We start from the raw sequence: 14764 nt of genomic DNA, 5'->3' as shown, positions 1-14764 counted from the left end.
GACCAACTCTGAGATTCTACGGGTCAGGGTTGACTTCAGCTGACCAGATAGGCGTTGTAATGATGTGATGGTAAAGAAAGGAGACTGTGTGAGGAAAGGAGGCCCAGAATTCTCCAAAAGCCACCAGCTGCTGCTGCCTAGAGCCATGGCCCCGGGCTTTCCATCTGCATTCCTCAGCCACACCCTCCCTGGACATTTCCGTCTACCTCTTCTTTCCCACACAAACGATGTTTCAGAGATACCTTCCAGTTTTTCCTTCCACACAAGAAGGGGTACCCTTCTCAGTTTCATTAAGACTGGTGCTAAGCATCAAAAGCAAAAGGTGATGCCTCCCTACCCTGACCCCCCCTGCCTACGCAGTTTCATCTTTTTCCCTGCCTTCCTAGAAAATAATCTTCTTTTAAAGATGCTTAAGATAATTTTTGTTATTTTATAATATATATGTATACAAATAATATATAAGTATAATATTTTGACAAAAATGTCACACATTATAGTATAAGGTGAAATCTCTCTAGAATCTGTGCGTGGCCCCTACCCACTGCTCGAGAGGTAATCAGATACCTGTGTGTACATGCAGTCGCTCGTGTGCGCGCTCTCTCACTCTCTCTGACACACACACACACACACATGCGTGCACACCTGTAGAAAGGTGTAGTATTGTGTTTGGTTTTAGCATAAAGTTCCTCGTACTATACAAATGCTGCATTCCCTTTCTGCATCAGTATTTCTTTCCCCAGGAAGAGAGCCGCCTCGCTCATTTGCTACAGAGCAGCCCGTAGTGTGGGCATACTGGTTGTATTATTCATCTGTCTGTTGGTGGACATGTAGCCTGTTTCCCAAGTTTCTACCCTTGGCACCAGTGCACAGTGAACATGCTTGTGCTTATGATCAGTGTTCGTTTTAAGTAGATTAAGTGAGATCTAGTGTCTTTAATTAATATATATTACTTTATTGGTGTGACTGTGACATTTAAAAAAAGATTTTGGATTGTTTTAAAGAAGTTTTGTATTCTGGCAACCCTGTCCCATGATTTTTTTATTATTTTAATTTTATTATCATTTTATTAATTTATTTGACTCCGTTAAATAGCACTTGCAGCATATCAGACCCCAGATCAGTACCCTCTTCCTTTCTTAAAAAATAATCTGGAGGTCTCCTTTCTACTCAAAGTCACTGCAAGGCTTCTCCAGTCTATGGTGCCAAAGTAACTTCGGTGTTCTCTGGTGGTCAGTTTGCTCGTGAGGCATGATGGCTGAGAGGCTTAGTCCTGGTTCTGCCAGCCTCGTAATCTGGGGCAAGGAATGTCGTCCTAGGCTTAAGGTGAGGGTTGAATGGGCCACTGTACGGAAAGCAGTTGGCAACCATATGGTACCTAGCAAGGCCTCAGTAATTGTTGGCTGCTTCCTCCAGTAGCTGCTGCCCTTCACTCAGCAAACACTACTGTCTGCCTATTATGTGCTGGGAGCGTAAAGATAAATAAGACATGGTCCCAGTGCTTGAGGAGCTTACATTCCAGCATGCATGTGTTTGCTCAAAATTAAAGTACTTATTCCCTTATCTTTCTATCTATTTAAACTCTGTCCGTGGCCTAGTTTGCTGTCCTCCCATGTCAGCTGACTTCTGCATGATGAAGGACAGCCTCTCACATCCTAACTCATTCTCTTTTTTTTAAAAAAGATTTTATTTTTATTTATTCGACAGAGATAGAGACAGCCAGCGAGAGAGGGAACACAAGCAGGGGGAGTGGGAGAGGAAGAAGCAGGCTCATAGTGGAGGAGCCTGATGTGGGGCTCGATCCCATAATGCTGGGATCACGCCCTGAGCCTAAGGCAGACGCTTAACCGCTGTGCCACCCAGGCGCCCCCTAACTTATTCTCTTTGATGGTGAGAATTAAAGCACCTACTACATCCCCAAAATGTTGTTAAAAACTGGAATGTAGAGATGGAATGTAAGATAATCTGTAAGAAGCTAACAGGCTCTAGGGAGGAGGAAAAAAACCAAACAAACAGGGTTCTGCAGGACTCTTCCCACTTCTCTGTGATGGCTTTCCACCTGTGGACTTGCTCTGTTTTTACCTTGTGTTGCCTTTGTTAATAAATAATCTCCATTCTCTCTTGTGAATGGATGTCGAGGCTCCTTTTAAAGGAGATTTAAGCATTTGTTGCCACAATAGGATCTGAGCATAATACTGAGCTCAAGAAAGATGATTTTCTCAACAGAAATAATTTATTATTGCCAGAGGTAATGTGAAATTATTTATTTTTTGAAGCACGTTTTTTTGTAAATGTTTTCCAGAGATACATGACTTGAAATTAATGACAGTCTCCTTTGTTAAGACTTTATTTCATTTCATGTATTCTGTTGACCCCCGAGACAATATCCAGTCTCCAGAGGAGAAAACGTGCGCGATGCTAAAAGCCCTACGAAGGCTTCCAGTAGATGACGTGTTCTCCCGAATGCTTCATTGGGGACTTCATCCCTAGTGCTGCATTTTGTGTTTTTGGCGTCTTTGGTTCATTTGTAGAAGCTTGTCTTAAAATTTCATATACATTTCATTGGCTTTGAAAAATATTAGGGTTGAAATAAACCTACCGAAAGGAAAGTTTTGCCTTGAAAGTCATACATTTGCTAGTCAAAGAAGATACCGTTGTTCTAGCATCAGTGGATGTGATTTTTTTTTTTTTCTTTTAACTTCTCAGTAGTAGTGAAGCTATGTGGGTCAGCTATCTGGTAATTGAATTGTCAGAAGGCAAGTTTTATGTATATTTAGCTGGGCAGAGATTAGTGGTTCAGACTGGCGATAAAGCAGGAGGGGAAAAAAAGGCACCTATTTCCCCCACTCATGAGGTCACACTGCTCATTACAGCTTTATGAACATAGTAAGAAACTGAAGTCCTCTCTGACTGAGGTTGTCGAGTTGGAAGGGTAACATCTCCCAGAAAAGAACTTCTGTGAGAATTCTGAAAATTCTGTTGGTGGAGGCTTCCGCCTGTTTGGTATTGTCAGCGTGTTACTATTTATGTTTTACAATTTCCCATGTATTTCTCCCATACATAGAGTGTCTCGGTTAGCTGTATTTTCAGTATTTTCCACACGTCCCACAGATTCAAACTTCCTTTCTTTAACTGTTTGCTTTCACCTTCTCTAAGCCCTGGGGATTCTTCTTGGCTTCCAGAAAAAGTCCTCCTTACTCCCTTCTCCCACTCCCGATTCCTCTTTACACAGCCTTCTTTGTCTAAAGAGTGTGCTGTTTATCAGCACGCTGTGACAGATCAGTGTGTGAGGTGTGGTGGGTAATGGCTGACAACTGCAGGTATGTGTCCAGGGCTCTTAGAACCTTAAAAACCTTCACCGTATGAAATAGTTTAGGGCCAGTCTTTGTTCTCTTGACTGCTTGTTTTCCTGATTGCTCTTCCTTAGAAGATCCTGTATCTCTTCTACACATTCAGTCTGTATTAGAAGTGTTGGATTTCTTCATAACCCCCTCTCCGTCTCTGAAATAGACCCAAGACTTCATTGGGGACCAGAAGATATTGTTAGGGTAGTGTGACGGATAGAAATTAGTGAACAGTTTAGGCTTATCCAAAAAAATAAATGCTTGATACATCTGGGACTTCTTCAAGCTGTCCTCTGCTTTATATAGCAAAGGGCAAAATGAATCACTTCATAACAAGGGGTCCTAAGAGATACCAAACTCAATTAAAATTGATTTAACTTCTGGGGAGCTCTCCAGATTATACTTCACAAATACTAATATGATAATATCCGTTTCAGCCATAAATCATCTCATTGGATCTCGTGTCTCTCTTCCTAGATTATAGATCATGGGCAATAATAGACTGTCTCTTGAACCAACAGAGTGTAAATCTCACTGGTTCAGACTTCCAGTGTGGAAGGCGAGCGGGGAAGAAGTAGGCTCGAATGGCTCTGTTGGGGAATGGCTGTACACATGACTGGCCAGCTGGCCTGGAGTGGGGCTGACCTTTTCTCATTTCATGTCCTCTTTCCCCTCCAGAACTCACTGGAGAATCATTTGCATGTTACATTTCATCTGCATTTATCTCATCCCAACCTCTTCATCCTTCTGTTGAGTTACATGTGCCCCAGGGTAAATGTTTTTAAAAAAAAAAAGAAAAAAGAAAAAGGTGAACAATGGCACAATTAGCCTGAAAAATGGTGAAGATAGGAATAAAAAACAGGAAAATGTATGTCACTTTGGAAGTTCTGTATAGTATATTTAAGAAAAGTAGAGCAATAAGTTTCTATTAATACATATATTCTTTTAAATTTAGGAATAGAGGGACAGTCTGTGGAAGTGTCCAATATTGTGGACATCCGAAAAGAACATAACCGTGAGATTGCAATGAGAATTTCTTCTAGCATAAACAGTCAAAACAGATTTTATACTGACCTGAATGGATACCAGGTAATTTTCCTGTAAAATATCTGAGTAATGGCTGTGTAACTTTTACATATGGTAATGGGCCAGTTAATTTCAGATCCTTTGAATGATATGCTTAAGTTTACAAATTATTTCTAGGGGAAAACTGAATTTTAACAGGTGCTTATAGGTTCTGTATTCAACCAGATTTCCAAAGTTAGAACAAATATTTGAGAGATTGGTTTGTAGAACATCTGATTTACGGTTGTATTTTTTCAAAGGCAGGTTTGGTGACCATTTGCATGTTAAATGCCTTGATACCAAAATATATCTGAATTTGTCTAATAGGAAGGAAACATAATTAGGGATTGATGGAGTATATATTTTTCCCCTCATAAGGAAATGGTCTGTGCATATTTAATTTATTACATCTATGCTTTTAAATGTATAATCTAATAATGGGCTCTTTTAAATTTCAGGGAAACTCTTACCCTCTTTTTATCAATAATGTATGTGTGTTTACCTTTATGCACACATGTGTACATAGACATAAACCAAGAAATATACAAGCATATATCTGTTTAGAAATGTGAGTAGATATGTATTTAATCAAAATGTTCACAAAATAGTTTGAAATAGTAATGAGAAAATTGACTCAGAATTTTTTCAGATTGTCAGCTCTCTAATTTAATAGGGCTCCTTTGATTGTTACCTAAATTTCTATATTCAGAGTATATGTGTGTGACAACATAGCTTTGAAATAATACTATTAAAAACATTAGCATGTTTTTGAGACGTTAGCATTTTAGAAATTTCTGGCTATGAATAGAAATAATTCCACAACAAATGCTTTTACTTTGTCTGATTTTCAACTGGGATGAGTGGAAGGGATTGTGATAATTTTCTCTTCTACAATTTTCAGCAAAGGTTAAATTTAAACCTTTTCCAAAGCATAAAAATTGCATTATACTCTTTGAATTTACATGTTAATTCTACCACAGCTGTTTGGTTTTCAAATGAAGCCCCGACTTTATGGTGATTCATTTTCCTTGTGTACAAAAGAAACTCTTTTCTTAAAATCTTACAGAAGCAATTATTTGTATGTGTGGGTGTATACATGAATGAAAAAAAAAAAAACCTTAGTAAAAGTGAATAAAAATGTGAATTTTCTTTTCAAGGATCGAGCATTTGAATAAATGGGAAAATATTATTTCTAAATTTATAAATGTCTAAATTTATAACCTAAATATTTCTGCTTCTAAAATAGATTATTTTTTAAGCCTTGGAAAGAGTAGTCCTTGGGCAAAACTAGAAATCTAGACCCACGGGTAGGGAGTGAAGGTGGCAGCCCCACAGTCATGACAGTGTCAGTGTCCTTTTCATTGAGTGTACAATTTGAATGGGGAGATCAGGATTGGAAAGGAGAAATAGAAAATTCCTTCCAACTATTTATTCTTTTTTCTTGCTTTTTTTTTTTTTTCTTTTTAACATTTTACAATTGTGTCTTCAGTTTCATAATTTCCTGGGCCTGTGATACAAATTACCACAAACTGCGTGGCTTAAAACAACAGGAATTTATTCTTTCACAGTTCTGGACACCAGAAGTCCAAAACCAAGATGTCTTCAGGGTCACACTCCCTCCAGAGGCTCTAGGGAAATACGCTTCCTTGCCTGTTCTAGCTTCTAGTGGCTTCGGGCCATTCTAGGCACTGTTGGCTTCTAGACCCATCACTAGCTTCTAGTGGCTTCGGGCCATTCTAGGCACTGTTGGCTTCTAGACCCATCACTCCACTCTCTGCCTCTGCTGTCACAGAGTCCTTGTATTTTCCTTGTGTCTCCATGAGTGTCCCTCTGTGTCCAGATTTCCCTCTTAGAAGGACGTCAGTCCTTGGATTAGAGCCCACCCTAGTCCAGTATAACTTAATGTCTGTAGAGATCCTATTTCAAAGTAAAATCACATTCACAGGTTGTGGGTGGCCCTGAACTTGGGGGGGGACACTCTTCAGTACAGCCAGTAAGTTGAAGGATGCACTACAGGGTTGTTGTGAAGACTAAAGATTGTATTTGTGAATACCCAGTACTTTGCCTAGTTATAACACTCGATACATGTTAACTATCCCATTAACTTTGTACTTCTTTCCTTCTTGAGCGTCATGTCAGACTTGCATGAACTGAACAGGAGAGATGTCATTTTTATGTGGTGTGAATAAGATACCTGATAACAAAGACTCTATTTGATGTTTCCTCCTGAGGTTTGAGGGAGTCTCCTTGACCCAACCAGCTTAGTGCATTTTCGTCAAAAACTAAAATAATGTATTTCATCCATTCATATACCAGACCAAGAAAAATTAAAATACGGGACTATCTACATTGAAACTAACCAGGAAGAGTAAGCACCGAAGGGTTTTTTAATATAAATATGAATTTGATTATTTTAATATAATATGTTAGAAGATTTGATGAGGGGATCTGTGGTATTTATTAAAACTGATTCAAGAATTATAAGAGATATTTTTTTGAACGGGGATAGAGAGCTATTATGCTTAGCATTCATTACAAAAGCGGTATGTTAGATTTAGATGAGAAATGAATACTTAATACCTTTATAATTTGTTTTATGCAAATATTGGAAAGCTAGAAGACTTTTGTTAAGGATTTTTATTCTGAATTAAATAGGAATGCCTATTTTAAAAACCTGGATAAGTTCTACCTTTCTCACTTAAAGTTTTCTAAGATCCTCATGCTTTTTTTCCATATTGTTTTGAAGAATGTTTTAATTCCTAAATTTGCTCTTCCTTTGAACAGGAAAGGAAGCTATACCTTTTACTCTTTGGAGGAAAAGTCATCTATAGTCAGTACTGATTTTTTAAAGTACATCTGTAAATATCACTTGATTTCTTTTTTTTTAAGTGAACTGTTTGGTCTTATAGATTCAGCCTAGAATGACAATGAGCAAATTACCTCTTCAAGCAAATGTCTATCCAATGACTACAATGGCCTATATACAGGATGCCAAGCATCGGTTGACACTACTCTCTGCTCAGTCTTTAGGGGTTTCAAGCTTGAAAAGTGGTACGTATTGTTTGGATTCTTTTTTGCTCTTCCAAGTGTATAGTTTTTCTGTTGGTCATATGTGTTAATTATCATCTTCAGACACCAGCCGCCTTCTTTTGAGAACCAGACTATTAGTTAATTTTGGTTTTGTGAGAATAACATAAAATAATGTATTTCCTCAATCTTCTGATGAAGAATGAGGGACCTAAAACTCCATGAAGCCATTTCTTCTTAAAGATAATTTATCTCTCCTGATAGCTCATTGTTTGCACAAGCCTCTGTCATCGTCATAATTGAATGGCTGTGGAAACTCTCCAGAAGTCAAAGAGGAGAGGGGGCCAGGAGAAAAGTTAGAAATTCCCAGAGTTGCCGAAGTTCGCCAAGGTGGGAGGTAACAGTTCAAACCTAGGTCCTTCTCTGAATCACATCCTTCTGGGGCACTTCCACCCGAAAGAAGAAAGGGAGTTGAAATGATACAGAAAGGGGAATAAAGAGGTGACAGGCACAACTTTAATAAGGATTCCAAAAGAGAGAACAAGATGGAAAGAGAAGATAAATTATAAACACAGATTAATTTTTATAAAACCTCTATTGGGAGGCTTATGTCCTTTATAATACATATTTTTTATTATCATTTATATGTGGTCAGTTGCTCTTTCTTACATATTGAGAGTCGCTAAGACAAGTGTCTTACAGAGCCAGGCAGGTAATAAATGGGTGCAGGTGCCTGGCGTACCCTTTGCCACGAATCCACTTTTTTTATTAGGCATATACATATGTTCTATATGTCCGCCCACACAAAAAAGTATACTACTCATCTTTCTTTGTGGCTTTCGTTACACAGAATCATGAGATGATGCCATAAAGACATTAACGCCATTATAAAAATAATAATGGCCTCATATCATGGATGCAGCAGGGAGTGGTGGGGCTTCGGCAAACTGGGGCACAGCGTTCCCGGCGTTCGGTGGGGCAGCCGCTGCTCAGTGCCAGACTGTTGTCGCCATGGGGAGAGGGGCCCAGGGTTGCCAAATTTTTTTGTTTCCAAAGAGCCCGGAAGGCTCGAATTTTTTATGTTTTGATTTTTAAAAAATTAAGTCAACATTTATGGATTGGACAACTTGACATAAAATTCCTAAATGTGGTTTAGGGGCAGAGGAGCTTTATTTCTCAGCTTGTCTTTATCAAGGGACATGACATAACTGTCTAGTCCATGATTACTCCAGGCCTAATGTCTAGTTCCCTGTTGAAGGACCCAACTTTGAGAATTGAAGGCAAGGTTTAGAAATGGGTGGCTCGAGAGTCACACCTGGCCCAGGTGCCCCTGCTGTAGACACCCAAGTACTCCAGTGTTTGAGTGCCTACAAACATAAGGACAATTTGAGCACAGCCCAGGAGATTTACTGAGTGTCGCATGTTATGAGGGCTAATATTTGGAGGCAGGGAGAAGAGAGAAATTGCCAAGAGGTTAATGGACTAATATGGGTGTGAAGTGATCAGGCCCTAGATGGCCAATTCGTCCCAGTGCCCGAGGGGCAAATTCTAGACAGTTGTGTTCTAAAACAAATTTGGAGGTAGTAGCAGCGAAAATTCTAATCGTCACTGGCAGTTTTATGTACTGGGTACCTAAACTGAGAAGAAAAACTAAATAGATTTGGATTGACTATGTCAAAATAATAGTTATTAAAATATTTTATGTATTGCTGTTTTATGCCAAAAGATCGTTTAATACTACAACAAACGTGAATGGGTGGATGGATGAATATACATATATTTTTAAGTGTATAGGACTAGGTTTTTTTTAATGTAAATTAATAACTATGGCTCCGGGTGGTTTTTTGGTTTGTTATGGATAGGGTTTTGTTTGTTTGTTTTTTAGTTTTTTGGGTTTTTGTTTTGTTTTAGTTTGTACTCTCATAGCCTAACCATTAGCTTACAGCTTAAACTAGAGGAGGCGTGGAATTATTCCACAACAGACGAGGGAACCAAATATGACCTCTTGTTGTGGAGGAGTGAGGATAGTTGATGCTACTAACATAATACCAGGGAGGGAAGGGTATGTGGTGGGTGTCTCCAAATCCTGGGATTTCCTCGGACAGTCACCAGATACCAAGTAACCTAAATCGTCTTTCAGATCCTTTTTAGATTCTACACGTCTGTATTTGTCTTGTTACTCCATGTGTGATGTACGTTTCCTAATGAACCTCATAAGCATTTTTAAATTCCAGATGCTACCACTAATCTTTTTAAATTTCACTTAAATTTTAAAACGGAAATACAGTCCTATTTTTTGCATTTATACCAGCTGCTTTGAGAAAGCCCTTGGCACTGTGGGCTCTACAGATCTGTCTCTTTGGCTTAACGCAGGACCGTGCCTAAACTTATGTGATTCTCCCTGGATGTTTGTATTAAATAACCCTGGCCAGTTTGTTTGTTTGTTTGCTTTAGGTCAGATTGAAGTTATCATGGATCGAAGACTCATGCAAGATGATAATCGCGGCCTTGAGCAAGGTGTCCATGATAACAAGGTCACAGCTAATTTATTTCGAATACTTCTGGAAAAAAGAAGTGTTGTGAATATGGTAGGAAAAAAAAATAACTCGCACTTTCTGATGTTGATTGTTCTTTGCCACCCAAAATTTGAAATTATGACTTTTTCCACTTTTTTTATGATTTACAGTTCCCAGTTTTGAGATATCTTTATAATAGATTTCGCCTATATTGACAAGAAAGAGAACTTCAGTTACACATATGTCAGATTTGCATTTAAGTCTTATTTTTTATTTTTGCTTATTATGTAGATGTAAAATAATGTTAAAGAATCAGTTTGGGTGAAATTTTCTGAAATTATGTGAAAGAAAATAAGAGTTGAATTTAAGACTAGAACTTAGTCACATACTTAGGAGATTAAGTTTGATTAGTAAGATTTATTGGAAACCTTAGTGTGCTCATTCTAGTCTTAGACTCCTCAATTGAAAATGGATTTACTTGTCTGTTGTCTTGCTCAGTTTTCATTCCCCAAAACAAAACCCCAGCATTCCATTAAACAGTCTGGCTAAAGCTGAGTTGGACGTAAACCAACATGACGTACGCCTCTTCAAGGCAACGCAAAAGTCATCATCACGGTCTTCCATGCTTTAATGATTTCCCACTTCAGATGACTCTCTGCACGGCCCTTTTTTTCTCATTCTGCTCTCCTTTCTTCACTGACCCATTTCAGATCTTTTCTGCTCTTTTCAGCTGGTGGCCCCACCACTGACTTCACATTTGACAGGGCTCTCAGTTCTAGGTATCAACCATCTCCTCCCACCCTTTCCTACTTACCTCATATTGCAGTAGAGACATTTACCTTCCTTGCCTCCTAGGCCAGTACCTCCGCTTGTCCTTGGAACATACCGCAGTGACCTCCTCAGCATCATCACCCTCCCCCTTCCTTCTCCCTGCGCTTCATAGCCAACATTCCCTAGGAAAGAAACCCTTTCTGCAGGCTTTTGGATACTCTTCATTTTCTCCTATTAAAAATAAAAACCAAAACCAGCTTCCATGCAGACCCATTTCCATTTGCCCCGCACTACCGTCCTGTCTCCCACACCCGGTTGAGCTGGTTTGTGAGATGGGTTTATTTCATTGCTTCCGTGTCACACTCAATTCATTTCAGTTTTGCTTTAGCCTCCCCCCACACACGCACACACATAACCTTGCCAGTATCACGAGATCCGTCGTCTTACTTCACCTTGCAGCAACATTTGACACTGACCATGTCACTTCTTAGAAGACAGTCTAGCCAGGGCTTTCGTGGTGCCATGCTTATTTGGTTTTCTTCCTACCTCCCAAGTGGTTCTTTCTCTGTCTCTTTGATAGTTATTAATTCACCCATTAAATGTCAAGAGTGCTCAAGGGTTGACCCCACACCGTCTCCTTTTCTCATTTTATGTGTTCTCCCTCTGCAATCTCTCCCACTCCCGAGGCTGTGGTGACCACCTCTATACAGATGAAACCCACACATACCTTTCACCTCTTACCTGCAGACCCATCTCCCTAGCTGCATCCTGCTATTCAGACCTGACATATCCATGATCACTCTCATGATCTCTCTTCCCCCCCCAAAACCACTCTTTTCCAGTGTTCCCTCTCTCGGGGACCAGCACCACCTTCCATCCAGTGCCACACACATAGAAGTCATCTCTCATTGATACTTCTCCTTTGCCTGCCCCTTTCTTAAAACAGTAGTCACCAGTGCTTGGCTCTCTTATTGCCTAAATATTTTAAATCTATAAACTCACTTATTCTGACCACCCTAATCTAAACATCATGTGTTTCATGAATCATTCTGTTCTTCTTTTCCTGCCATATTTGTTCTCAGTCAAGTAAGCAAAGTGATTCGGTTTTTCAAAACTCGATCTGACCTCACTGCCGCCTTCTTAACCCCTCAGATATTTTCTCATTGCTCTTCTAACAGAAGTCAAAATCCTTCCCGTGGCCTGAAGAGCCCCTCATGATCTGGGCCCTGCCTGTCCGCCAGCTTCATCTAGCATGACTCGCACTATTTCTGCTCTGGGCCCACTGGTTTTCTTTCAGTCCCAAGTACTCCCCATGCACCCTGCGCCCACAGCACCTTTGTGTCTGCAGTTTCAGTCTCTGCCAGGGCATTCTTCCTAGTAGTTCAGGTCAGAGCTGCCTTGGTCAACTGCTCTTACTTGACCAGGCCAGGTCACCGCCTTCACTGCCTCCTCAGAGCTGTGCTTCTGTCCTCCATGCATAGATGTGATTATTTTTTATCATTGTCTCTCTCCTCTTTGGACCGTACCTTCACCGAGACTGGGGCCCATGTCCTTCTGGTTCTAGAATTGTTCCTAGCAGAGGAAGCACCCAATATTTGTTGCATGAATGAATGCACAAATACATAAATGGGTGAGCTGTAATAGCACATGGTGCCACCGCATTTATCCCAGTCCCTGCCTTGTCATACTCGGCATGTTCTCTTCTCCCTGCTCGATTCCAGGGACTTGTCTGCTTCATTTTCATGTGCCCCACAGGGCTCCTTGCCTGTGGTAGCTATTCTATAAATAAAACACTAGTTGATTGAATGAAATGGCAACAGCTCATTAAAGCCCAGAATTCTTCTAGTATCAGGAATCTTTTAGGAAACAAGATTTTAACATCCATGTTTAGATGTCAAGATTTAAACCAGTTCTTGGGACTCATGGTTTAAATCATTTACTGACAAGATAGCTTAATTTTAGGACTAAAACTGCACAGGATAATCATTGTCTGAGTGCTGGCATCTTTTTCTCCTCCCGAAAGAGTTTCTGGCTTTTATTTTTTTTTTTCTCTATATATGGACACTAATTTGCAAAAGTTCTGTTAACTATGGCAATAAGCATTTTCATGTCAGATCTATAAAGCTTTCACTTAGAAGCGAAATAATTTGTTTATTCCCATTCAAAACTCCTTGGATAGTAATTGATTGAAATTTGATCCAATGTTTTTATAATCCTGTGTTGGTTAAATTTTTCTTTTGCTCAACTATAGATTCTTGGACTTAAATCAATAGTTTCTTTTAAATAATAAATGAACTAGAGAAGAGAAAATACATTTTAATTTCTAGTAAAATTGATTAAAAAGACATTTCATGAAGGAATGTTCCATCTCCTATAACTTAAGCTTTCCAGGAAGTGTTTTTATTCTCAACTCAGACTCTAATGTTTACAGTGTGACGGTAGGAACCGTGGTGAGGAGACACTGTGTATACAGGAAGGCATTTTAGTAGAAAGTCTTCAGCCTGCCAGAGCGTCCTGGGAGTAATCTGGGTGACTAAGTGGAACTGAGTCCTGTTCTTGAGTGTTCCTCAGAGAAGCAGTGAGAACGAGGACTGGGATGATAATCGCTGTGAGATGTGCAGATGCCCAGTGGCTTGCTGTAGCTGTGTGAGGTGGACCGTCATCCATGGCAGTGACACTCAGGGGTCAACGGAAGTGAAAAATGGGACTTGTCTCTTTGGCCTTGACCCTTCAGGTTTTGTTTCTTTGACGTTTACTCCCTATCCCTTCCTGCTGAGGACTGCTGTAGTGGAGGGCGTTGAACCAGGAATTAGAAGTGCTGGAAGTGTTCAGGTATTACAGTTGTGTCGTTTTACCTCTGGGTACCAGTTCTTTACATGTAAGGAGAAAGGAGCTGGGAGAGATCAGATGAAAAGCTTCAACTGCTTACAGGGCTCAGAAAAGTGGTGGCATGAGGGAGGCTGGTCAGGTTTAAGGGCAAACGCTTTAGTGAGGTGACCCCAGGTCTGTGATGAGTGTGAGGACCTGTCCCACCAAGGAGCTACAACTCAGCCACACTGGAGGGAATGTGGGGGCCCAGCGTGACTTGGATTTCCAGTGTTTTGGGTTAAAAAAAAAAAAAGTTACCCGTTTTGGGGAGTTTTTGTTATTGTCGTTGACAGTTTCAATGTGAAATCTCTGGATTTTTTTCTTTTGACAGTTGTCTGAAGAACAGACAACTTTTTAATACGATGCAGACCTACCGATTTAGATTTAGCCCACAGATCACCATCATGAGGTTTATTTCTAAATGTTATGATTCATTATATTTTCATTCATTATTTCTTCTGTCTCTTTTCCCCCGCATCCTTTCCCATACTGTATTTTTCTCTCATTTATTTATATTACATTTGCTTATTGATAAAGTTCAAAAAAACATTTATCAAGTTCCCACCATGTATCAGGTCATACTAAATAAGCAAAAGTGACACAAAATATCATCTCTTACTATCTTAGGTAATTTATTTAGCAAGTTTTGATGTAGATGAATGGATACGTTTGATGTTTAGGGATCAGGTAACTTAATTGGGCTTCATGAAGGACACCATGGAGCCTAGCAAGAAGTTCTGACTTATGAAATAAGGACTGGAACCCAATGGAGATCTCAGCTTGGTGTGGTTTGGATCAGAATGTGCTTGGAACTATTTATAATTTCATACAGGTTGCAAGGAGAAAGTGAGACCTGAACAGCTTGAAGCCTTCCAACCCACAGGAAACCAAAATGTTTAGAGTAGTGTATTAGTTACTACAAGGCTGGGGAATTCTTTTACAGCTTAAACACATAAAATTTCCTATAGCAAACATGTGTTATAAGCTTTGGGTTTATCATAAAGGTTACAGTTAAAAGATTACCTTTCCAGGAGATTAATCAAAAAGTGATAATTTACCAGCTAAATATCTTATTGAGCCCCTCGTTGCTGTAAAAATGTTAAGAAAGTACATGAATCATGGAGCCTTCCATGAGATTTTGTCCCACCCTGCCTGGCCACCTTCCAGCAGTGTTAT

At 39.6% G+C, this 14764-nt stretch overlaps 1 protein-coding gene across 1 annotated transcript in view; it reads left to right on the top strand.

The window, feature by feature from the left end:
• Window positions 1-14764, top strand: part of MAN2A1 (mannosidase alpha class 2A member 1) — a 171177-nt gene that overhangs the window by 139237 nt on the left and 17176 nt on the right. The window contains exons 17-19 of the mRNA XM_045808255.2: window positions 4297-4430; window positions 7316-7457; window positions 9888-10021. Of these exons, the coding sequence (XP_045664211.1) occupies window positions 4297-4430; window positions 7316-7457; window positions 9888-10021 (410 nt within the window). The remainder of the gene's footprint in view (window positions 1-4296; window positions 4431-7315; window positions 7458-9887; window positions 10022-14764) is intronic.

Source organism: Ursus americanus, chromosome 5 (assembly GCF_024610735.1).
Source record: "Ursus americanus isolate L20-20 chromosome 5, mUrsAme1.1.p, whole genome shotgun sequence".
Taxonomy (NCBI): Eukaryota; Metazoa; Chordata; class Mammalia; order Carnivora; family Ursidae; genus Ursus; species Ursus americanus.
This window is presented reverse-complemented; position numbering and strand designations above follow the sequence as displayed.